Source organism: Labeo rohita, chromosome 11 (genome assembly GCF_022985175.1).
Source record: "Labeo rohita strain BAU-BD-2019 chromosome 11, IGBB_LRoh.1.0, whole genome shotgun sequence".
Lineage (NCBI taxonomy): Eukaryota > Metazoa > Chordata > Actinopteri > Cypriniformes > Cyprinidae > Labeo > Labeo rohita.
Window position 1 is genome coordinate 6,752,408 of NC_066879.1, and position 26,354 is coordinate 6,778,761.

The 26,354-nt window shown below is 35.4% G+C and overlaps 2 protein-coding genes across 5 annotated transcripts in view; both read left to right on the forward strand.

Annotated features, from left to right (window-relative positions):
* Window positions 1–2,613, forward strand: part of itgb6 (integrin, beta 6) — a 28,745-nt gene extending 26,132 nt beyond the window's left edge. For all 4 annotated transcript variants that reach the window (XM_051123446.1, XM_051123444.1, XM_051123445.1 and 1 more), the window contains 3 exons: window positions 1,547–1,663; window positions 1,787–1,953; window positions 2,059–2,613. In XM_051123446.1, the coding sequence (XP_050979403.1) occupies window positions 1,547–1,663; window positions 1,787–1,953; window positions 2,059–2,148 (374 nt within the window). In that variant the 3' untranslated portion in view covers window positions 2,149–2,613. The remainder of the gene's footprint in view (window positions 1–1,546; window positions 1,664–1,786; window positions 1,954–2,058) is intronic.
* A 288-nt stretch (window positions 2,614–2,901) lies between these two features.
* Window positions 2,902–26,354, forward strand: part of pla2r1 (phospholipase A2 receptor 1) — a 37,582-nt gene continuing 14,129 nt past the window's right edge. The window contains exons 1-15 of the mRNA XM_051122819.1: window positions 2,902–3,219; window positions 9,209–9,598; window positions 9,976–10,149; window positions 10,327–10,491; window positions 10,658–10,771; window positions 13,908–14,054; window positions 15,973–16,161; window positions 16,259–16,416; window positions 16,689–16,799; window positions 21,283–21,395; window positions 23,154–23,323; window positions 23,410–23,618; window positions 23,722–23,867; window positions 25,667–25,751; window positions 25,905–26,037. Coding sequence (XP_050978776.1) covers window positions 3,066–3,219; window positions 9,209–9,598; window positions 9,976–10,149; window positions 10,327–10,491; window positions 10,658–10,771; window positions 13,908–14,054; window positions 15,973–16,161; window positions 16,259–16,416; window positions 16,689–16,799; window positions 21,283–21,395; window positions 23,154–23,323; window positions 23,410–23,618; window positions 23,722–23,867; window positions 25,667–25,751; window positions 25,905–26,037 — 2,458 coding nt within the window. The 5' untranslated portion in view covers window positions 2,902–3,065. The remainder of the gene's footprint in view (window positions 3,220–9,208; window positions 9,599–9,975; window positions 10,150–10,326; window positions 10,492–10,657; window positions 10,772–13,907; window positions 14,055–15,972; window positions 16,162–16,258; window positions 16,417–16,688; window positions 16,800–21,282; window positions 21,396–23,153; window positions 23,324–23,409; window positions 23,619–23,721; window positions 23,868–25,666; window positions 25,752–25,904; window positions 26,038–26,354) is intronic.

Consider the following 26,354-nt stretch of genomic DNA (forward strand, 5'->3'; position numbering starts at 1 on the left):
TGTACTGCAATTGTAACTAGAATACCTTTTTAATAAACTAGTAGTTGTTTTTAGAGTACTACTCTAATACTAGTAATTTTTTAGATACTAATACTTATTACTAGTAAATATAACTAACAATGGTACTTTTTAGCTACTGGTATCTATTCAGTTAAGTATTCATACTTATTTGTGAGCTACTAGTTATTCTTTAGATAATACTAACTACTCAAATTTTTGAAGTTGATTTCTATAGGGATCTGTCATTCAGAAATCAGCAATTCACTTCTGACTAGTATGTGTTACAGTTGTGACAAGTACATATTTTTACATAAATATTCATTTTTAGATACTAGTACCAATTATTAGATACTAGTACTTTATCACTACATATTAGTACTTATTACTAGATACTTGTACATAATAAATAAATACTAGTATGTGCTAGTACTAGTTTAAATGCTAGTTGTAAGTACTACATTGGCCATTCTGACTAGTCATAACATAAAATTATAAAAAAACAGTTATGGCTAGTATAATAAGATTTGTTACTAGTAACAACTAGTAACAAAAGGTACTAGCGTCTAATAAATATTAGCGTCACACCAAGTAAAATTTTGAAATGTGTTACTTGTAACAGCGGAATACTTACTAGTCACTATTTAAATTAGTACTAGTATCTACTGAATATACGGTCACACTTTATTTTAAGGTCTTGCTATTAAGAAACCATTAACTATAGCTTTTGCCTCAATAAACTCCTAATTTGCTGCTTATTAATAATTAGTAAGGTAGTTGTTAAGTTCAGGTAATGGGTAGGATTAGGGATGTCGAATATGGTCATGCAGAATATGTGCTTTAGTAGTACTAATAAACAGCCAATATGTTAATAATAGGCATGCTAATCAGTAACTAGTTAATAGTGAGAATTGTTCCCTATACTAAAGTGTTACCGAATATAGTAGTATCCTTAAAGTGTTACTAGTACCTAAACATAAGCACTAGTACTTAAAGAATAAGTAGCCAACAAAAAAGTACTAGTAGCATGTAAATTGATACTAATACATTTTGAAGATTAAATGTTAAATCAGCATGCCATATATATACTTCCATACGTATTTCTTCCAAAACCTCCAAATCTGTCATAATGTACTCATACACGCACACTCAAAGCAGACAACTTTAGATCGGCCCTCTTGACACTTCACAAAGGGAGACATGCTACTTAGCTTGTTGTGTGGAGAGCCTATTGTTGGAGCCCACTGGGTTTCAAACCCTTGAGTGTCTATACAAGACCAGCCTATTATATGAACCCTGAGATCACAAGGCAGCTGGTTCTGTGGTGGCTGGCTCAATACACTCTAACCGGGAGACAATTAAAAGACACAAAACACTGTCTTTGCTAAAGACACAAGAGGGACAAAGGAATGCGCTATAAAGACTGTATATATAAAATGGAATATATTTATGGGAATTGGTGAATATTACAATGATGAATAATACATTTTGAGGAACTGTGACCAAAGCATCTTCTAAATGCATAATGTAAACATATTTTTATTGTCAGATTTTGAGGAGAGTCGGGCAGCATTGTGCACCTTACAGAGTGAGGACAACTGTCTACTGTCTTTCAGCTTGGTGGACAGTGATTACGGCAGCATCATTTACAATCCCAAGGTTTATGGTAAGAGTTTTTTTATACACAAACATATAGAGTTTCTTCTACTTCTACTTTGTGGCATTATACATTAGAATAAAGTTATGCTTTATTATTTTTTTTAACTATTTGTGCATAATTATCCTACAGATTGCCATGAGCCGCCAAACGCACCCTTGATTGCTCTGGGCGTGTGCATGTCTGTCCTCATCATTGGCATTACGCTCCTTGTGATCTGGAAGTTTCTAGTTTCTGTCCATGACCGGAAAGAAGTTGCCAAGTTTGAGGCAGAGAAGGCGAAAGCGAAATGGCAGTCGGTATGATAGCGAAAGAGCATTACACTGAATTCCCTATTCATTTGAATGTGTTAAAGCCCCAATTTATTTAAAATAATTGTGTTTTTGTTGATCTTTTATCCCCAGGGCACAAATCCTCTTTTCAAAAGCTCGACGTCAACCTTTAAAAATGTGACCTACAAAAGCACAGGGCAGCAGAAAAGTGATATTTCTTAGGGCTACTGACCAACTCGGTGTATTGAAACACAGAATGTAGGCTTCTATTTACCAGGAGCGATTACTGTTTTTCTTTTTATTATTTTATTTTCTTGTACTGTACAAGTGAACACTGTGTGTGCGTGTGTGTAATTGTGTGCTTGTAAACCGGGGGCTGGTTACTAGCAGTCAATTTATTTGAAAAACTAAATAATTTTAATGTGTTGTGCTGCTAAAAGTGCTAAAAGTACTGTTAAATCTGGGCAACACTGGATCATCTTGTTTTACGTTTACTGTTTCTTGTGGTTGTTACAGCAATGTTTTTCTGTAGGTATCTGTGACAAATGTTTGTGATTTAGTTAAGGCTGAGCCTTTTGTAATTAGTTATGGTTATGTTTTTGCTGGATCAAATCTAAAAAAGTCTGTCTACTTCTGTTTTGTAATATATTTGATGGTTTTCCATAAACGATGTTGAGTCTCAAGTTATTTTTCTCTAAATGCATCTTTACATAGTCAAGTTAAGGCTGTTGTGTGATGTAAAGTGTTGATAATTTATTATTTAAAACATTAATTTCATATTTCTGCGAGTGTAATTTCTGTGTAAAGGCATATATGACGCTATTTCGTGAAATATAAATCAGATAATATTTTTTTAAAACAGTTAAAAACTACATATTAAATGAAGCATTTAATGAAATCATTGCTATGTTTTGGCTACTTGCACGCAAGCGACGCGAGAACGCATCTAGAACGCATCCCACTGCAAGCGTTCGAATTTGGTCGCGTCGCGTTCGGAGCAGACGGGCTGTAAGAGGAGAGGAATATTTTGCCTTTTACTGCCCTATAGAGAGACCAGTGACGTAGAGAATCGCAAAACTTGCGGAAAGTGTGGAGAAAAACAGGCAGCGGTCTATGCAGCGCGCTCATCTCCAGAAGAAATGCGAGGATACACTGGAACGCTTCGTATTCGCCTCCATGAAGCGCTTTATGCTCTTTATATGCTGTTTTATGTCAGCAGTTTAGCTTGTGCTGCGGCGGAAGTGTCGGACAAAACTGAAGTTTGGAACAAAACTCAACTTCTCGAACTGTACAGTAAGTGCCATCGGCCTGCGCGACATAACTTGTCTGTATGAAACGATACTTTCCTCTGTGGCAGAAGCGTGTGGGAGAGTTTGTCGTGTAGATGAAGTGTGCTGCGGTCTGCAGATTACATTAGTATGTAGAGCGCACAGTCTAGCTCTTCTCTGTGAAAGACTGGCCGTGGTGTGTCATTGCTCGTCTGAGATCACCCTGCACAGACTATTATTTCAGTCACACAAGGGAGAGTAAGCTAAACACATTTACTAATGTGTTTTAAAGACTTACACAACTGCTGCCCTTGTCTTGGTGAACGTTTAGTGCACACAAACAAAAATCGATAGGCGGGTGCTCATCACATGACACACAACAGAGACAGTTCAGACAAAACTGTAAACAGTACACATTGAACTAAAGAATATTTACAAGGAAGTTACAAGAAGTAAAAACACAAAAAAGTTGACCTTTGGGACAGCATGACCCAGAGTATGTTTGTCACAATGAAATTTGACTAAATGTAAATGGTTAAACATTCATGACAATGACTGAGATATCAAATTATTGATTTGGCCACCAGATTTTTAGTGATATATTAATTATGTGACAACTTTCCCTACTAGTCATACACTACCAGTCAAACGTTTTTGAACAGTAAGATTTTTAATGTTTTTAAAGAAGTCTGTTCTGCTCACCAAGCCTGCATTTATTTGATCCGAAGTACAGCAAACCCAGTAAAATTTTGAAATATTTTTACTATTTTAAATAACTGCTTTCTATTTGATTATATTTTAAAATATAATTTATTTCTGCGATCAGAGCTAAATTTATAGCGTCATCACTCCAGTTTTCAGTGTCACATGATCCTTCAGGAATCATTCTAATATGCTGACTTGCTGTTCAAGAAACATTTTTTTAAATTATTATTGTTATCATCAATAATTAAAACCGTTGAGTTTTAAAGGATGCTTTAAATTGATCAAAAGTATTGATAAAGACATTTGTTTCAAAAAATTTCTATTTCAGATAAACGCTGTTCTTCTGAACTTTCTATTCATCAGTGGTGTTTTCAACATAATAATAATAAATGTTTTTGAGCAGCAAATCAGAATTAGAATGATTTCTGAAGGATCATAAGTGGAGTAATCGTGCTAAAAATTCAACTTTGAAACCACAGGAATAAATTACATTTAAAATATATTTATATAGAATACAGTTATTTTAAATAGTAAAAATATTTAAAAACTACTGTTTTGCTGTACTTTAGATCAAATAAATGCAGGCTTGGTGAGCAGAAGAGACTTCTTTAAAAACATTAAAAATCTTACTGTTCAAAAACTTTTGACTGGTTGTGTAACTATTTGTAAATAACACAGTTCGACCTTTCAGTTAACATCTACCTTCATTATATAGGTCATCTTGGTAAAATATAGTGTGGTTTTAGTATTTATATTACATTTATTTATATTTTTATTTATATTTTTTGTAACAAAAATGAAAAATAAATGAGTAAATTTACAACCTTTTGCATATAACACAGTTCAACTATCTATCACTATTGATGGACAGATTGATCCAGAGGTTAGATTCCACAATTTGCCATGTTTTCCCTTCAAGCCATACAGTATACTGCATGACTTCTTCTCTAATAAACGGAATGTCACAAGTACGACCCCCACTGACGGACACAGTGGGTTTCTGCAGTTCATCCAACGGCCTGATTCGTTACAGTCCCAGTGCATTTACATTTACATTCATGCATTTGGCAGATTCTTTAATCCAATGCGACTAGCATTGCATTCCAGGTGTGCATTTATCATTATGTGTGTTACTTGGGAACAAGCATTGTGAGTCACCCGGCTGGTTATAAACAGGGTCAGCTGAGGTCAGCACATACATAAACACACACCTACACCGCCGCTCAGACCTGTAACAACATGCTCTACATGGCCCATTTGGGTTTTGAAGTTCCAGAGAGTTTTATGATCTCACATAGCAAATAATTAATCTGTCACTGAGATATTTAAGGTCATGGAACACATTCAAGAAGTTGGAGGAATGCAGGTAGGACACTTTCACTCAAAAATGAAACTCCAAGGGACTTGAACTCAAAAGAAGATATTTTAAAGAGTGTTTGCACTGTTTTTGTTCATACAGTGAAAGAGAGTGGGGTTTTAAACAACGCTGGACCCTACTAATTTTTATTGTACGAACAAAAAACATTTATAAATAACACTAGAGCTGTCACAATTGATTCAATTTTAGTACTCGCATATCGCTGTGAGTTTGGCTTTATTATAACGTTCATCGGGAACAATTTAATAAGGTAATTCTTTTAAAAACCTATGCAAACACAGGAGAATACATCAACATCCAGGATAAAATTTGCATTCCAGTGGCTAAATATTGCATTATTGAGGTCTATTTTTATTACTGCAAAAAATAAATAAATAAATAGTCAAATTACTTAATTAATCATGAGATTAATCAACCAATTACTCTAGGGCTGCCACTAATGACTATTTTTATATAGATTAATCTATCAACTAATTTATTGATTAATCGATTAAGCTAAATGATTAATTTCCCACAAAAAAAAAAAAAAAAATCAAAAAACAAATTTATTTAGGAGAAAAATGTAAATACACAGTATTTCTGGAAAAAAAAAAAAGAAATAAAATATATTTTTTAATTATATTAAATATTAATTAAATAATTAATTAATTGGAGCCACTTTTGATTATTACAATTTAATGGAACCATTAAAATGGAATCCAGAAAAATAATGGAAAACACAGAATATGGTACAAATAAAGTGTAAAACCCAATTAGACAGGCTTTTTGATTAATAACATTTAATTTAACCATTAAAACAGAGTACAGAAAAAAATAAAATGAAAAAAAAACTGAATTTGGAAATAAAACAGATTTCATAGGGTCCTATAATTATAAAAAAAATTTGTTAATCAAAATAGATGTAAGTGAATGGTAGCTTTTAAAATGACTTAAACACACATATATAATAGCAGAGAGGCAATAATAATTATTTTAAATAAAGTACCAAAAGCAAGAAATCATATGGTTTTATTGAACAAAACTGTTAAATACATAATATATTAGAATAATAGAGCTAAACCATAGATCAAACGAACATTCGCAAACAGCGTCACAAACTTACGTGGTTGGAAATACAGCTCTCGACCTGTGGCATAGTTCCTTGTTAGTAAGACGGACTCCATAAATTATGCTCTTGGGCACAATAAGCACGCTAACATGCAGTACAATCTATATCTTTCACTCCATCTAAATATAAATGCATTTTAATCGATGTATTTTTAAGCTTCCTCTGCAAACGACGTTTTTGAATAGTGTGCATGCACATAAATGCCTACGGGAACCCCGGAGTATGACGTAAGAGGTAACCCGCGATGAATCAAACATCAAAAAAAAAGAAATGACCTGAAAAAATAGTAAATTAGTCATCAGGTGCCATGTTTAACATAGCTGCACTTTAGACATACACTCCTGAACAAAATCTTAGGACCAGGGGAAACATTACAAGTATTCGCATTTTGTCCTGGTGGATCGTAACCAGGTTGTAAGTACTACTTCAAAATGGCAAAAGAAGAAACTGGAGCAGGAGCCAAAAAATAGAGAGTAGGCAATTCATAGAAAACTTAAGATTAAGTTTAAGACCATAGCCTTAAAAAGTTAAAATCTGCCGAAAATATGGCTTGGATGTCATTGTTCTTCAGGCAGTCACACTGTCATGATCTCCTGATGGCACAGGCAAAAAGGCTTTCTGTCTTTGAACGTGGCAGGATTGTTGAGCTGCACGCACAAGCCTCGCACAACGCGCCATCGCTGCCGAGATTGGACACAATAAGACAGCCATTTCACATTTCTCAAAAGATCCTGAGAGTTATGGGACAAAAAAGTCAAGTGGTAGACCCCAAAGAAAAATCACCTGTATGGAGCCTGAGGATCCAACGGGCTGTCTGTGAAGACACAGACCAATCCTCGACCCAAATTGAGGCCCTTACTGATGCTGACTGCAGCCCAAAAACCACAAGACAGCATCTGCAAGAGAAGGGCTTCAAGAACAAAAAACGTCTTCAAAGGCCACATCTCCTCCCACGCCACAAACTTGCCCATTTGGAATTTGCAAAGATGGATGAAAGTTTTATTCTCTGACAAGAAAAAATGTAACCTGGATGGTCCTGATGGCTTCTAATGTTACTGGCATGACATGGAGATCCCACTAGAGATTTTTTCTACGTGGCACAGTGGAGGAGGCTCCATCATAATCTGGGGTGCTTTTTCCTTCAATGGGAAAATGAAGCTTCAGGTTGTGTAGGGGCGTCAAACGGCCGCTGGCTTTGTAGACATGTTGCAGTGGGCATCCCTCTTGACTGAGGGCCCTCGTCTGTGCGGTAATGACTGAGTCTTTCAACAGGACAACGCTGCAGTTCACGACGCCCACCTGACGAAGGTGAATAACGTCGCTCTTTTGGACCTTTCTATGTGTTCCCCTGATCTAAATTGCATTGAGAATGTTTTGGGATGGATGGCAAGGGACGTTTACAAAAAAATACGTCAGTTCCAGACTGTGGATGCCCTTCGTGAAGCCATCTTCACCACATGGTCACACATTCCCATCAGCCTCCTGGAAACAGTCGCATCAAGCATACCAAAATGAATGCTTTAAGTAGTGACACTTTTTTAAGTGGTGACACTTTTAGCTCTGTTGTGTTTTTTTTTTTGGGCGATGGTCTTAAACTTTTGATCAGCTGATGAACAGCCTGTTTGAGTTTTCTTCAGTTTTCTATGAATTGCCTACTTTCTATTTTTTGGCTCTTGCTCCTGTTTCTTCTTTTGCCATTTTGAAGTAGTACTTACAACCTGGTTACGATCCACCAGCACAAAATGTGAATACTTGTAATGTTTCCCCTGGTCTTAAGATTTTGTTTAGGAGTGTATCTAATAAGTTGAATAGCGTAAATTATTATTTGGTGACGTCATTAACAAAGGCCCTACATTGTTGAACTAATGTTGTTCAAACGACGGAGATGCAACCGTGTTCGGGAAACAGTCGTGACTAGCTAGTTTATTTCCACAACAATTCATCGTACTATGGAGGTTAATCAGCGAATTACGTCATTACGTACCCCTGACGCACATATGTAACCTACACGTATTTAAATAAAGCACATAAAGTAAACGTATTTATTTAACTGAATAGCGTTTGTGAAATTACAATTATGCTTAATTATGTGTGTAATAATACGTTTCAACGATTCTGTGAAAAATGCCACTTCCGGTGTTTTGCTGACACGGGCAAAATGAAATCGAGGATTTTTAGAAATGGAATAGTCGACGAATCACGACAGCCCTAGATTACTCGATTACCTAAATATTAATTAGTGACAGCCCTAAATGATACAACAATGTAATCTTCTTCATTTTAAGAGGACGTAATGATCACTACCAGACAAGAAAATCCTATACTTTCAAGCATATTCCATATGGCGAGGATAATGCGCGACTTCCCTTTGAAGTTTGAGAATACTCTGTGTGTGTGCTCGACTGTTTGAGAATATCTTTGTCTTTGGCCTGTATCTTCAATTACTCTTTCGTGTCAACGCCCACAAAAGACCCTCAGCCCTGTCGGCTCTGAGAACTCTGAAATATTAAGCCCCATTTTGTGGAGGTGAAACTGGAGATAGCAGCTCTATCTTTCTATCTGTTCGCTGCATAATCAGACCTGTCTGATACCTCAGTGCTTCTGAATGCCTTTGAATCTCCAATATCACCTGCCTTTATAATCTAACATGGCTTTGCATGTAAATGGCTATATAATACCCCTTAAAGAAAGGCTTTTCCCACTGGTCAAAAAAAGCCCTTGGGCCTCACATCTCCCAAGTGTATTTGGTACGACAAGAAAGTATGACCAATTCAAAAACTGCCATGTATAACGTTGTTGTCCATCTGTGTTTGTGTGTCTCAGGTAAAGGTGTTTTTCAGTTGGAGAGTATATCGCTGAAGCTTTGCCTCTCAGCGGACTCGTCCGGTCTATCTCTGACCAGCTGTGAGCCCCCGTCTGCCGCCCTGCTTTGGAAATGGGTGTCCCGGCACCGTCTTTACAATTTGGGCACCAATCGTTGTCTAGGGATCAACGCAACCAAGATGGGTCAACCTGACGTGGGCGTCTTTGAGTGTGATGTTTCCCTCCCAACCATGTGGTGGCGCTGTGGGGGCAGCATGTTGTACAGTGTGATGGTTAATAAGCTAGCAGTGGTGAACTCCAAAGTGGTGGTGGTGAGGTGGACCACATCAGTGCAGCAGTGGAGGGTTTACGGCGCGGCCGGGGAAGGGCCGTGCGCTTACCCATATGAAGGCAAGATGTCTTTAGACACATTTTTTAAAACTAGAATCAGCAATAAAGCAAAATTAAATATCTAATTTAAAATCCTGGTCATACTAAGAACAGCAACTCTAAAGATTAATATAATGATGACGATATTACTGTCCACACTAATAAGTGATAACATTCTGTTTATTATAAGCGTGCCTGTCGCTTTAAAATCAGGTGGATTCTGATTGGCTATTTTATAACCTGCTCTCTAGATATCTGTATTGATGACTGAAGTCCCATTTTGGTTGACTACTTTAAACGAGTGCATTCAGTGGATTGTTTGATGAGGTTTTTTTGATGTGGCTGCAGTCATACAGCTTCTATTTGTTCTACAACTGTTGTTTTCTTGGTGTTGATAGACATCCACACGCTACAAGGAAACTCCCATGGCATTACCTGCTCCATACCCTTCAAATACAACAATAAATGGTTTTGGGATTGTACCTCTGAGGGCAGAGAGGACCGTCACCTCTGGTGTGCCACTACGAACCGCTATGATCAAGATGAGAAATGGGGCTTATGCCCCAGTCCAGGTAAAACCACATATTAATTCATTTTTATTTTTCATTTTTACTTTTCTGTATACATTACTACCGTTCAAAAGATTATTTATGCTATATATTTAAACTTTTGAATAGTAGTGTATATTGAGTATGCAGTAAGTAACTAAAGGAACCAAACAGAGCATGTATATGCATGTTTTTTTCCAGTGTCAGGCTGCAGTGAATTCTGGGATAGCCATCCGGAGCTGAATGCTTGTTATCAGTTTAACTTGTACTCCATCCTCACCTGGAGTCAAGCTCTTACTTCCTGTCAAGCACAGGGTGGGAGTCTTCTGTCCATCACACAGTCCAGTGAACAGAGCTATATCAAAGGTAAACACACACTCAAATGATATTTTTGGTGATATTGAAATTATATTGAAAAGCATTTTTTATGTAGTCCAGTGATTTTTATTAAAGATATTGTGTGAATGTTTTATAACCTGGCTGCTTTCAAGTATTTCACTGGTGTGTCACGGTTGTTATTGTGTTCCACCAGGAAGACTTTCAGATATGGGTGTGATGGTCTGGATTGGATTAAACCATCTCAGTCAACAGGGGGGATGGCAGTGGTCTGATGATTCTCCTTTGGCTCTTGTCAGTTATACTGCAGGTATGTTTGGCTTATGTTATTGAAGAGTTGTTCTTCATGGGCAGTTTTACATATAAAAGGGTAAAAAAATAAAATTCTGTCATTAATTACTCACCCCCATGTTTTTCCAAACCTGTAAGACCTTTGTTCATCTTCGGAACACAAATTAAGACATTTTTACAAAAATCTTTCTGACCTTGCATAAACCTCAATGCAACTGACACATTCAAGGGCCAGAAAGGTAGTAAGGACATTGTTAAAATAGTCCATGATATTATGAAGCTACGAGAATAATTTTTGTGTGCAAAAACAAGAATAACAACTTTATTTAAAGGGGTCATCGGATGCCCAATTTCCACAAGTTGATATGATTCTGTAGGGTCTTAATGAAAAGTCTATAATATACTTTGGTTAAAAATTCTCAATGGTAGTGTAAAACAACACCCTTTTTACCTAAATTGAGCTCTGCAAAAATCATCCTGTTCTGGTCAAGGTTGCTTTAAATGTTAATGAGCTCTGCTCGCCCCGCCCCTCTCTTCTCTCTGTGGAGTGACGAGCCTGTTTACTTAAGCCGCGCTTAGCCACTAAACTTGCTAAATACCACGTAATAAGGAAAGGCGATCGCAAAGATTCAATAAAAAACCCTTATACTCACTTCTGCTGTAGGTGAAGCTGGATCATGAATGATTTGCACGAACACAGACGCATTTATGTAGATTGGGAGGCACATTCCCTTCACAGACAAACGTAATGCACAGCATCTTTAGCGGCTCAGATGTCGGGAGTAAATGACGACCACTATCACTATGTTCATTATTACATCCAGCAACACAACACCTCAATCGGAGATATTCTTGTCTAACTTACATCCCTGCTCCGGCATCGAAACAACTGAGGTCGGACTGTTACAGCTGATCTGAGGTAAAACGCTTATGTCAATCAACTATGGTGGGAGCGGCCTCAGCGACAGGCATCTGAGAATGGCTCAGTTTGAAAAAGGGGATATTATTTTTACAGATTAAATAAAAACCACTGCATGGATTTTTATCATTAAAGATTTGTACATACACTGCCAACACACATTAATGTTCAAACAACTTGAAAAAGTGAACTTTGCATCTGATGACCCCTTTAACAATTTCTTCTCTTTTGAGTCAGTCTTCGTGCACATTTACACATATTGATATACAGACAAGGACAATGTAAGCATACAAACAACCTCATGTACATAGCATAAAAATCTCAAACTAGCATAGCAGAAAAGACAAGACGGCAGCAGAATTTACCATGTAAAATGAATGTTCTTCAAACCACATCAAACCTTCTTGACATGCGATTTAAAAGATTGTTATCTTTTAAATTATGTATACACTCAGATATTTAATACAATGTTTAGATTTACTAAAATACATACATACAGTTTTTGATACATTTCGTAATTGTAATGTAAGCAATTATGTTTTAGCCATTCTGTGATCTTTATCATTGAGTTTGTTAGCTGATCAGCAGTTTGAGCTGCACTATTAACATGTACAAATGCTACTGTGTCATCAGCATACATCTGGAAGCTGGAATTGAGACAAACATTTGACAAATCATTTACATACAGAAAACATAAAAGTGGGCCCAAGATCGAACCTAGCAGGACACCTACTGAAAAGGAAATAACACCCGATTGATGATTCTTCACACTAAGTCTGATGTGTTAAATATGTTTCTACCCATTTAAAGGAGAAGTTCACTTCCAGAACAAACATTTACAGATAATTTACTCACTCCCTTGTCATCCAAGATGTTCATGTCTTTCTTTTTTCGGTTGTAAAGAAATTAGTTTTTTATGAAAAAATTTCAGGAATGTTCTCCATATAGTGGACTTCAGTGGTGCCCGTGAGTTTGAACTTTTAAAATGCAGTTTAAATGCAGCTTCAAAAGGCTCCAAATCTCAGCCGAGCAAGAAGGGTCGTATCTAGCAAAACGTTTTTTTTTTTGTTTTTTTTTACAATTTCTGTACTTTTTTAACCTCAAATGCTCATCTTGTCTAGCTCTGCGTGAACTCTGTGTATTCCGGTTCATGACAGTTAGGGTATGTCGAAAAACTCCCAATTCATTTTCTCCTCCAACTTCAAAATCATCCTATATTTTTTTGGTTTTACCATTTTTTTGTAAAGGGTGTTTGACCCTCCTTGTGCATTCACTTTGTAAACACTGGGTTGGTACTTCTGCAGACGATTTTGAAGTTGGATGAGAAAATGAGATGGGAGTTTTTCGACATACCCTAACTGTCATTAACCGGACTACACAGAGTTCACGCAGAGCTAGACAAGACGAGCATTTGAGGTTAAAATGTATACAAACTGTCATTTTTATAAGAAAATAACCAATCGTTTCACTAGATAAGACCCTTCTTCCTTGGCTGGGATCATTTAGACCCCTTTGAAACTGCATTCAAACTGCATTTTGGAAGTTCAAACTCGTAGACACCATTGAAGTCTACTATATGGAGAAAAATCCTGAAATGTTTGCCATAATTTCTTTACGACTGTAGAAGAAAGACATGAACATCAAGGGGGTGAGTAAATTATCTTTCAATTTTTGTTCTGGAAGTGAACTTCTCCTTTAATGGTGTTTACAAAAAAGTAAAATGTATTCAGTTTAAATCAGAGAATTCCATGATTAATGGTGATTAATGACATTAAAGCACTGACAACCCTTCTTCGATCCAACAATAACTTTTCTACCAATACTTTTTCCGTAAAATAGCACTTGGCTGTATCTGTTTAGTGATTAGCACAGAAACCAAACTGATGTGGATGTAAAGGATAAGCACTGGTGGTATTTAAATGATTTATCGTTAGTTTTGCATTTAGTTTTTTGGCTACCTTGGAAATCACCATCCAAGTCATAATAGGTCTGTAGTTGCAGGCAGATCACCTCCTTTAAATACAGGAATTACAGCAGCTAATTTCCACACATTTGGGAACATTCCATGAGTAATTGGGTTGACTAATATTTCTGAAAACATGTATTCATCCCAGTTACATCTTTAGCTTGAGATGGCCTGAGGAATCTAATAACTCTCATCACATCTGACTTCGATGTTAAAAGTTGGTTCTGTCTGTCTACCCTATTCACTGTTTGTTCATTTCTTCCTGTCCAGATCTGACCTCCAAGCCGGTGCAGGATAACCAGCAGTGTGGGGTGTTTAACTCCACGCAGGGTTCCTGGCAGAGTCTGTCCTGTGAGTCAGCCTTGCCCTACATCTGCAAGAAAACCACCAAACACAGCCAGAAAGCAGAGCCGCTTGGTAAAGAGATGAGTGGTCTGACTAGTCATTCATCTTTCCCTTTCATTAATCCAGCTTTTTTGTTCACCCATCCATCCGTTTCTAATTGCTCTTTGTGTTTTCCCCTAACATGTCTGACTTTTCCCAGACAATCCACTCACCTAGTTTAGTTTAAGCTTGTAACAGCCAGTATTACGTAAAACATGTGTCATTTTCCAGTGCTTATTATTGAAGGAATGAGTCGACTGTCAGATACAGACTGGTGATTATTGTTTCCATGAGGGTAAACATTGACTGTGATTGGTTAGAAGAGAAGAACGTGGGCATGCCCTGAGTTTTGCTCAAATGCACAACAGCTGTGTCCCATCTAGAGTTTGAACTCCTGTCCCTGGCTATCAAAAACACACAAACACACAGATTTCTCACAGTGCGTGTGTAAATATAGAAATGGTCGGAGTTATCCGCAACAATATAAGAAGACAGTTGGCTTGATTCTATGAAGATGGCTTGATTTAAATCTATCTTTTTAAATATCTATATTTTTTGCACTTTACAAGAAGGTTTATTAGATAACATGATAACATGACCTAAGAATGAACAATACTTCTACAGCATTTATTATTCTTAGTTAATTTCAATATTTACTAATGCATTATTCAAATCAAAAGTTGTGTTTGTCAGCATTAGTTAATGCTCTGTAAATTAACCTGAACTAATATTGAACAAATGTATTTTTATTAACTGACATTAACAAATACTGTAATAACTATGTTGTTCATTGTTTGTTCATCTTAGTTGATACATTAACTAACATGAACTAATGAAACCTTATTATAAAGTGTTACCTATTTTTAAATATAAAACCGATGATTGATTGATTAAAACAAAAAGTATTTTAATCAGGTCTGGTCAGTATTAGTGGATTTTTATTGGTTTTTATTGCAGGACAAAATTTACCATTTAGGATTACTATATTAAGAGCAATATAATGCTAAGGACTTTCATTCAAACACTTTTTTCCTTTACCATAGCACAAAATAAAGTTTTATTTCTTTTTAGACAAAATACTACAAAATTTTTATTTTATTTTATTTTATTTTGCTTTATTTATTTATTTATTTATTTACTTTTTTTTGCCCAACATTACATAAAAAACAAACATTTAAAAAAAAAAAATAAATAAAATAAAGCTTCTTTTAAACTTTCTATATTCATCAAAGGATAAAGCCGTTTAACAAGAGGAATACAAAATGGTACATTCAATGAAAAGTTAAAATTTACAGATTGTCTTAGTCCTCATCCCTCCCACCCAAAAAATGAAAATAAAAATGAAAATAAAAATAAATAACTAAAAAAAAATAAATAATTAACAAATATATAATATAATATAATAATACATACCATGTATGTAAAGGGAAGAAGAAAACTACAAATAAAATAAATTATTAATAAAAAATCTAAATGATAAAAAAATTATGAAAAAAATTATAAATAAACACACATTCCTCTCTTCAATATGTATCTTCCAAACTAACTTCCCCCCCAGTTACGGTGGCCCTAAATATAATATAATATAATATAATATAATAAAAAGGTGTACTTGATATAAAGGTAAAGAAACATATAAATAAATTAAAATATGAATAAAAAGAAAGAAAAAAAATCGAATTTTAAACAAACAAACATTCCTCTCTTCAATATGTATCTTCCGACTTCCCATTAGACGCCATTAAGACTTTGATATAGCATATCAGCACTAGCATCAGGAGAAGAAAGTAAATCTTTAATGTAATCTAAGAAAGGTTTCCAGGTTTTATGATAAGATTTGAGGGATCCTTGAAGTGGCCATCTTAGCCACAAACCTTTAAACAGTAATCTGTGCTATATTATCTGTTTTTGAATATATTTTAAATCTTCTCTCTGTCTATTTGTCTACAAGGTAACTGGCAGTACAGGGAGACAGTTTGTCCTAATGGTTGGCTGGACCACAATGGGTTTTGTTACCGGTACCTGGAGAAGAATTCGAGCTGGGACAGCTCTTCCAGTGCATGCAGAGCTTTCAGGGCAGAACTGGTCAGCATCCACTCCCTCTCCCAACAGGAACTGCTGCTGAAACTGCTCTCCAATGGTTGGCTGGATTTAATACTGAAGTGAAATGAAATATTCTTTACTTTATAGTGTCATTGATTGAAGTTACAGTGATAACAATATGTTGCTTGTGTCAGGATCCAATTCTAAGGTGTGGATCGGCTTGCATAAGGAGGCCAAACTTTCAACAGTCCAGTGGTCAGACGGCACTCCTGTCACGTTCACATCCTGGTACTCCCAGGAGCCTTCCCATCGCCAAGACGACGAACGAATCTGTGTTACAGCGGACAGGAAGGTGAGATCAGAGGCCGGAGATCAGATTAGTCATAAACCAACCACATACAGTATGTGTTCAGAAAGACAGCAGCTGTATGCAAGTTAAAAATGGCAAGATCTGATTTCAGAGGCAGTCACTGCATGAAAGCTTTATCTTAGGTAATCACAGCCACCAGTTAGTCACAGCAGTAAACCACAGTGGTCTAGGCATCCACCAGGTCACATGACCAATCTGACCTTTTTTGAACTTCTTCCATACTTGATAAAAGACTCATTGTGTGTGTGTTTTAGGAAGGCCGATGGCAGTTTGACGATTGTGAAGAGCAGCATGCAGCAATTTGCAAGGTGTCAGGTCTTGTTCCCCAGCATCCTACTGGAGAATGGGACGAAGGATGTCCAGAGGTGAGAGCGTACTTTAACAGACGTAGGGCCAGATTTACTAAACGGGGCAAATTAGTGCTGGAGCACAATTCTGCATGTGATTTACTGACAATGCGCACATTAAAGAACACAGACGCAACCAGATCATTTCTATAATGACCAGTGCAATCTATCAAGAGCAGCGCAAATTGCCCCCTGCTTTAAAGGAGTTCACTTCCAGAACAAAAATTTACGGAGATGTTCATGTCTTTTTTTCTTCTGTCGTAAAAAAATTATGTTTTTTGAGGAAAACATTTCAGACTTTCTCTCCATATAGTGGACTTCTATGGTGCCTGCGAGTTTGAACTTCCAAAATGCAGTTTAAATGCAGCTTCAAAGGGGTCTAAACGATCCCAGAAAGAACAATTGAGTAAGGAGCAAAACAATTGGTTATTTTCTAAAATAAAATTGACAGTTTGTATACTTTTTAACCTCAAATGCTCATCTTGTCCAGCTCTGCCTGAACTCTGTGTATTCCAGTTCATGACAGTTAGGGTATGTTGAAAATCTCCCAACTCATTTTCTCCTCAAATTTCAACATCGCTGCAAAGGAACCAACCCAGCGTTTACAGAGCGACCATCAAAGAAGATCAAACACCCTTTACGAAAAGAAAATGTGAAACAGTGATGTAGGATGATTTTGAAGTTGGAGAAGAAAATGAGATGGGAGTTTTTAGACCTACCCTAACTCTCATGAACCGGAATACACAGAGTTCATGCAGTGCTAGACAGACGGGCATTTGAGATTAAAAAGTATATAAATTTAGCTAGATAAGACCCTTCTTCCTCGGCTGGGATTGTTTAAAGCCCTTTAAAACTGCATTTTGGAAGTTCAAAATCAGGGGCACCATTCAAGTCCATTATATGGAGAGAAATCCTGAAATGTTTTTCTCAACAAAGCATATTTTCTTTACGACTGAAGAAAGAAAGACATGAACATCTTATAAATTATCTGTCAGTTTTTGTTCTAGAAATAAACTTCTTTAACTATGACTTCTGCCTCAATATACTCCTAATTACTGCTTATTAATACTTAGTAAAGTAGTAGCTCAGTTTAAGAATTGGATAGGATTAAGGATTTAGCATAAGGATTTAGAATAAGACATTAATATGTGCTTTTTAAGTAATAATAAACAGCCAGTATCCCAGTAATATTCATGGTAATAACCAACTAGTTAATAGTGAGAATTGGAGAGTAAAGTGTTACCAATATTCTTGTTGACTTAAGTATTTAAAGTGAGAAGGGAGCATAAAAAGCATGCATTTTAAGGTTAGACTTTAAATTTTGATGTTAAATCCACTATTGTATTGTATATAAATGTTCTAGTCTATACACAGTATTAAGTTCAAATACATAAGATGTAACTGTAATTAAATTAAATTACCTTTGCTTTACTTTTTCAACGGAAAAGTAATTAAATTACAGTAACTAATTACTTAGTAGTAGTTACACCCAACACTGTAAAAACATTTATGGTATTTGAAATAAAGCTGAAATAAAGTACGTTATTTGAAAAACTTGAAATGTTGAATGACTAAAATTACTCAAATAAAAACTGAAAAGCTATATCTAATTCTAAACACAAATACAAAAGAACTAATTAAAAAAAATAAATAAATAAAAATATTTTAAAATATTAATGGAAGTCCGTTTCTGCCACTGAATGAAAAATAAAAAAAGGTTATTGCAACTCTTTATCCCACAGTTCTGATTTTTTTTTGTCAGAATTGTGAGATATAAATAAAGTCAGAATTTTGTGATATAAACTCACAATTCTGACTTTATTTCTCAGAATTGCAAGGTTAAAAAATTGCAAGTTTATATCTTGCAACTTTGTGAGTTTATATCTCTCAATTCTGACTTTTTTTCTTAGAATTGTGAGATATAAATAAAGTCAGAATTTTGTGATATAAACTCACAATTCTAACTTTATTTCTCAGAATTGCAAGGTTAAAAAATTGCAAGTTTATATCTTGCAACTTTGTGAGTTTATATCTCTCAATTCTGACTTTTTTTCTTAGAATTGTGAGATGCAAACTAGCAATTGTGAGTTATAAAGTCGAATTTTGAGGGGGAAAAAAGACTGATACGGTATGTTTTTCTGTATGTAATTCTAATTAATAACTTGCAATTGCGTGTTATAAAGTCAGACTTGCGAGATATAAACTTGTAATTCTGAGAAAAAAAGTTGGAATTGTAAGTTTATATCCAGCAATTCTGAGTTTATTTAATTCTGAGTTTATAACTTGCAATTGCAAGTTTGTATCACACAGTTCGGGGAAAAATTCTGATTTGCAAGTTTAAATCTCTCACTTCTGACTTCATAAATCGCATTTACGAGTTTATATCAGTGCAGTTCTGACTTCATTTCTCAGAGCTGCAAGTTTATATCTCAAAATTCTGACTTCATAACTGTGATAATAATTGTGAGTTTATATTTTACAATTCTGAGACAAAAAGTCAGAATTGTGTGATTAAAAAGTCACAATTACCTTTTTAAAAAAAGTTTATTCAGTGGCAGAAACAAGCTTCCATACCATGGTATATAAATGATACTAAAATAAAACTAATGCTAATTCACAAATTAATCATTCTTTGGAGTCAGTACTTTTCATTGATTTATATAGGTTAGCAGAAATAATCTCAACTGGGTAGATTCACTCTGAATCATTCAAATAATTTAGTTTACTTTATAAAAAAGAATAAGTGATGGATAAAGTGGAATATTTACTTTTTATCAGCTTAACTAATAAAAACCTAACTACAGTAGCTACATTTTGGACTAGTTTGTCCAGCATTATCTGCAGGTTTTTTCCTGTTTTGTTACGCATTAATAATTGATAAAGTGACCCGCTGGTATTGTGTAGATAAAGTGAACACTATCAAATTAATATGACTAAAGTTCACATTTCAAAATAAAAGCACAACAAGAACAAAAAAACAAAAGTTCCCCACTGCATGTCATTCAAAATACATTGAGTGAGAAACATGAATAAAATGCAATTCAGTGGAGGTCAGAAAAGGGAAAAAACGCCAATTTCGAACTGCTTTTTCCCGTCTCATTACTGCCACTTCTGTTCCAACTGTTCCTGCATTTCTGACTGGATGTTCTTGAGATGGGCTTTGTGTGGGGTGAGGAGGGCAGACAGGCCATGTGTCTGGAGGATGGAACGGCCGTCAGCGAGGGTGAGAGCAGGTCACAGAGAACAGTGAACTGATTCAGATCTGTTCTGTCGCTCTAAGTCTGCTTTTACTGCCTATGAAACATGACGGCTGAAAGAAGGGCGAATGTGACTAAACAGAGTAAGGGCATTTTTCAGAGATGCGCACGTGGTGGTGCACGCTCATGCATGTGTCACATTCACACTTACTCAGCTTGCAAAGAACAACCGTTTACTGTCTACTGAAATGGTTTTATATTCTGCTTAAAGGCAAAAGTGTGTCAAATGGGGAAGACTTTAAATATATACATTTTCCCTTTAATATTAGTTTTAACCCAAAACTTGATCTTGACTAAAATTGTTAAGCGTGAGCTAACCGGTTGTGTCAGTTTGGGCTGTTAAAATGCATATTTTTGTATGGTTAAGGTTATGTGAAGGACACCAAATTGAGACCATTGAACTCAGGGTTAATTGAGGGCAGGTGTAAAAACACAGCCAGATGCCACTAGAGAATTACAGCTAATGCTGCATCCAAGATTGCCTGCTTATACAATGAACTGTGCACTATTTATACAAAGAGTTGTATTAAATAAACAGTATTTTCCAGAAATCATACCTGGCTATAATTGCGTTTTTGAGAAAAAAAAACAAAGATCAGTTCCATTTGTTACTACATTCAGAAATAATGTAAACTAAAATATTAAATAAAATTAAATGTTTACAAACATTATAAACACTGTAAACATGTATTTTAGTTGCCCTTACTTCACAACAAATCCTTTAAATTGAACTTTATTCAGAACTGAACAAAACAACATTTAAACAAACATAAACAACATTTACGATGAATGCAAAGTCTATACTTATTTATTTAAGCGAATCTGAAACTACCAGCTTGTGGGAAATGTGGTATGCAAATGAACTCGGGCTTATATACTATTCTAATTCATGCAAATGTGACTTTGGAATATTACAAATGTCTGCACATTTCAAATTATGAAAAAAAAAAAAAATCCTGAAAAGTATATCACGAAAAATATGGTAGTAGTATTATACATTTGATTTACTATTTTAGAGAAATATGATACACTGCATTAATTACTACTTCCTACATAACTACATATGACATGTAAAACCTATACTGCACAATACAAATCATAACAATCTGAGTTTTAAGAAAAAGCTGGTATATGTGTTTCAGCATGGTGTGTTCTTTCAAGTCTTTTTAATAATAGTGCATTTGTTGGTCAGTCAAAGCCTTCAGCATCTGTTCAGCTATATTTTGTGTTGTGTGTATATGCAGGGCTGGAGAAGGAAAGGCAACTGGTGTTATAAAATCACAGATCAGGAGCAGACGTTTGAGGATGCAGTGAAAGGATATTACTGCAGATCTCCTCTTGTTACTGTAGAAAACAGGTATGTCAAAAATTTCTCTGATCAGTATTGATCAGAGAAAGCAATGACTGTGAATGTTGACAATTTAGTTTTTATGCATTTTGTTGGCAAAGGATAGATATAAAGCTTACCAGAATAATATTAAAAATATATTACATATGATATGATATTGTTATTATTATACATATAAACAGTATATACACTACCAGTCGAAAGTTTTTGAACAGTAAGATTTTCTTCTGCTCAACAAGCCTACATTTATTTGATCTAAAGTACAGCAAAACAGTACATTTTAAAAATGTTTTTACTATTTAAAATAACTGCTTTCTGTTTGAATGTATTTTAAAATGTAATTTATTCCTGTGATCAAAGCAAAATTTTCAGCATCATTACTCCAGTCTTTAGTGTTACATGATCCTTCAGAAATCATTTTAATATGCTGATTTGCTGTTCAACAAACATTTTGTTATTATCATTATTATTATCGATATTTAATACAGTTGAGTACATTTTTTCACGATTCTTTGATGAATACAAATATCCAAAGCATTCATCTGAAAAAGCCTGGAGTCCAAATAGAACAGGAATATAATTTTTTGGAATAGAAATCTTTTAATGTTATAACTTAATATTAATAATAATAATTATTATTATTATAAATGTTTTCTGAGCAGCAAATCTGCATATTAGAATGATTTCTGAAAGATCATGTGACACAGAAGACTGAAGTAATGAAGACTGAAGTAATAAAATTTATGATAATATGAAATCACAGAAATAAATTATATTTTAAAAGATATGCAAATAGAAAACAGTTTTTTTAAAAAGGTAATTATTATTATTATTATATATATTTTTGTATTTTTTTTTTACTTTTTTTCTGTTTTTGCTGTACTTTGAATCAAATAAATGCAAGCTTGGTGAACAGAAGAGACTTCTAAAAAACTTACTGTTCAAAAACTTTTGACTGGTAGTTTAATTAAGCGTATGAGGCTACATGCAGGTTTTAAAAAAAAAGCCAAACATCAGTTAATCATCTGTAACTAGTTTGGTAATTGAATGCAATAGTATTGTAATTAAATAATAAAACATTAGGTATAAAATTATTTAGTGTATTATAATCTAAAAAAAAGTACTTGAACTTGCACATTGTATTTACAACTTACACTACCGTTCAAAACTAAGAAGTCTCTTATGCTCACTTAGACTGCATTTCGTTTATTAAAAATACAGTAAAAACTAATATTGTGAAATATTACTACAATTTAAAAAAACTGATTTCTATTTAAATATAATTTAAAAAGTAATTTATTTCTCTGATGCAAATCTGAATTTTCATATCATTACTCCTGTCTTCGGTGTCACACAATTCTTAAGAAATCATACTGATATGTTGATTTGCTGCTAATTAAATATTTATTATTATCAATGGTGAAAACAGTTGTGCTGCTTAATGTTTTAGTAGAAACTATGATACCTATTTTCAGGATTCTTTGAATAGACTTAATAGAAAGACAATAAAGTTCAAAAAAGCAATTAATTACAAACAGAGACATCTTTACTTTCAAACAGTAGTATAATATGCATCTGATGGACCTTCCCAGGAGGACTTGAAAGTAGCATTAGCCAACCTGGAATAACCAGGAAACATGTTTCATAGGGTTAGCCTCAAATAAGCAGTCAGGAAATGCTTACTATACAGGGATAATTAAGACGTTTACAACATGAAAGAGGCAGACACATAGATCACAATCGGAGTGTGTGGTTTCTCTTCGGCAGGTTTGAGCAGGCCTTTCTAAACAGCCTGATCAGTGAAATGGGAGATTCTGAGTCCCGATCCTACTGGACAGCTTTGCAGGACCGGAACAAAACCGGCGAGTACCGCTGGCTGACCCAGAACGGCTCGTCGGCAGCCCTCACCTACACCAACTGGAACCGACACCAGCCAGGTAAGTCTTCCAAAAAATGAGTAATTCTAGCATTAATTACTCAAAGCTCTTAATTTAATTGACCATCTCTCTTCCTGTGTCTGCAGTGATTGGAGGAGGGTGTGTGGTGATGTCTGGAGGTCGGGCTCTGGGTCACTGGGAGGTGAAAAATTGTCACACCTTTAAGGCCCTGGCTGTGTGCAAACAGGAAGTGAGCGGTACCCATGACACCCTGATGCCTTCGCCACACATAGATCTGAATGCACCGTGTCCGACAGGATGGGAGAGCCGAAAAGGCCTGTCTCACTGTTACAAGGTAATACAGAGAGTATATAATCATGTAATACTCAATGATGAATTATTATTTGGTATGTTCCAGTTGTTCATGTCTGTTGGATCATGTTCTGTTTGTTGTTTAGGTGTATCACATTGAGAAGATCCTGATGCATCGCACCTGGACTGAGGCTCAGTTCTTCTGCCGGGCTTTGGGTGCTGATCTGGCCAGTTTCCATCACTATGAAGATCAGGTTTTTGTCAAAAATCTCCTCTCCAAGATGTTCCAAAGGTTGGTTTACATGTCTTCCCACCACAGTTGGCGCATTATACACTACTGTTCACAAGTTTGGGGACTGTAAGAATTTTTTGTTTTTGATAGAAGTCTTATGCTCACCAAGGCTGCATTTATTTGGTCAAAAATCAGTAAAACACTAATATTGTGAAAAATTTCTAATAACGGAATATATTTTATTCAGTGTTATATATTTTTTTGTGGAAACCATGATACATTTTGTAACTTTTGTAACACACATAAATGTCTTTACTGCCGCTTTCGATTAAAGGAGAAGTCCACTTCCAGAACAACAATTTACAAATAATTTACTCACCCCCTTGTCATCCAAGATTTTCATGTCTTTCTGTCTTTAGTCGTAAAGAAATTATGTTTTTTGAGGAAAGCATTTCAGGATTTTTCTCCATATAATGGACTTCATTAGTGCCCCGATTTTGAACTTCCGAAATCTAGTTTAAATGCAGCTTCAAAGGGCTTTAAACGATCCCAGCCGAGGAAGAAGGGTCTTATCTAGTGAAACGAAATAAAAATTTGTATACTTTTTAAGCACAAAAGCTTGTGTAGCACAGGCTCTGGGATGCGTGTCCATGATGCTACGAATTAGTGATGGGTCGTTCTTGAATGATTAGTTCATTTTGAACAAATCTTTAATGTGACTCAGAAGAACGAGTCGTCTTGGGAAGTGATTCGTTCAGTCGCGCATGCGCAACATCCTATTAGATTCTGTACTGGAATTAGTTCACCTGTTTCGAGTCGTTCCTTCATCTTATAGGGCTGTCACATGATGAACGAATGACTGAAACCCGAAAACTTGTCAGATAAGAGGTGAGGTGAGCTAATCATAGACTAAAGACCCAGGTAAACAATGAATTAATCTTTCTGTTTCTTATAGCATTACAGTTTTGTCTTGTTTGTAGTGTGATCAACATTTGTGTAAGCAGTAGATGTGTTAGGGAAGTAACACATAACACATTGAATTATATTTTGCTAAAATGAACGAAACAACTTGAAAATAGATTAGTTTATTTTGCTGAACGGGACTTAAAGGTCAGAGTCTGTAAAATGAACCGAACTTCCCATCACTACTACGAAACACGTATAAGTTCATCGTCTGTGTACTCCGGCTCAAAAAGGTAGAGTATGGCGAAAAACTTCATCTTATTTTATCCTACAACTTCAGAATCGTCCGACATCGTTGTACCTTTTTGTTTGTAAACAGCGTTTGACTTACTTGGACTTTCTTAGTCTTTGCGCGTTCGCTTTGTAAACACTGGGTCTGTATTTCCACCTACGTTCCGCGTGACCTTTCGACGTGATTCAATAGTATGTAGCGTCGTGAACGTGCATCCCAGAGCCTGTGCTACACAAGCTTTTGTGCTTAAAAAGTATACAAATTTTTATTTTCCGAAAAAAATTACTGATTGTTTCGCTAGATAAGACCCTTCTTCCTCGGCTGGGATCATTCAGAGCCCTTTGAAGCTGCATTTAAACTACATTTTGGAAGTTCAAGATCGGGGCACCAATGAAGTCCATGAAGTCCTGAAATGTTTTCCTCAAAAACTATAATTTCTTCACGACTGAAGACAGAATGACATGAACATCTTGGATGACAAGGGGGTGAGTAAATTATTTGTGAATTGTTGTTCTGGAAGTGGACTTCTCATTTAACTTACTGCATTCTTGCTTAATAAAAGTATTATTTATTAAAAAAAAAAATGTATGTAGGTGGGCTTATATGTAACGTTGCAATTCTAAATTTTTCTCTCTTCTTCCTTTTATTTTTTGTCTATTTTCAGTACAGAGGGTCGCTGGTTTTGGGTGGGCTTTACTAAGAGAAACCCTCAGTCCGACGGAGCCTGGGAGTGGTCCGATGGTACACCGGTAAAAATTCACAAAAGAAACAGGAAAAAAAAGCTGGGAGTCATGTGATTTGGATGTGTTTGAATATATTTACATGTCAAATAGAGAGACAGAAAATCATGGAAGAACGTGCTCATCAGCTTGTTAAATAATTGTAATGATGCCGTTCTGCAGGTGGTGACGTCGTTCATTGAGGGTATGAATGAAGTGGACTCTCACATGTGTGCTGTTTACAGTGACCTCACAAACACTCTCACGACTCACTCATGCGACTCCAAATATGAATGGATTTGCAAGGTCCCTAGAGGTTTGTGTGAAAAATGCATTATCAACTTGCTGACAGGACCAGATTAGACATTCTTAAAGGAGTTCACTTCCAAAACAAAAATTTAGATTGTTCATGTTCAAGAAAGGTGTTCATGTCTTTCTTTCTTTAGTCAATAAGAAATTATGTTTCTTAAAAATTCTTTAAAAAATTCAGGAATTATCTCCATATAGTGGACTTCAGTGGTGCCCGTGAGTTTGAACTTCCAGAATGCAGCTTTAAATGACTGTAAACGGTCCCAGCCGAGGAATAAAGGTCTTATCTAGCAAAATGATTGGTCATTTTCAAAACAAATTGAC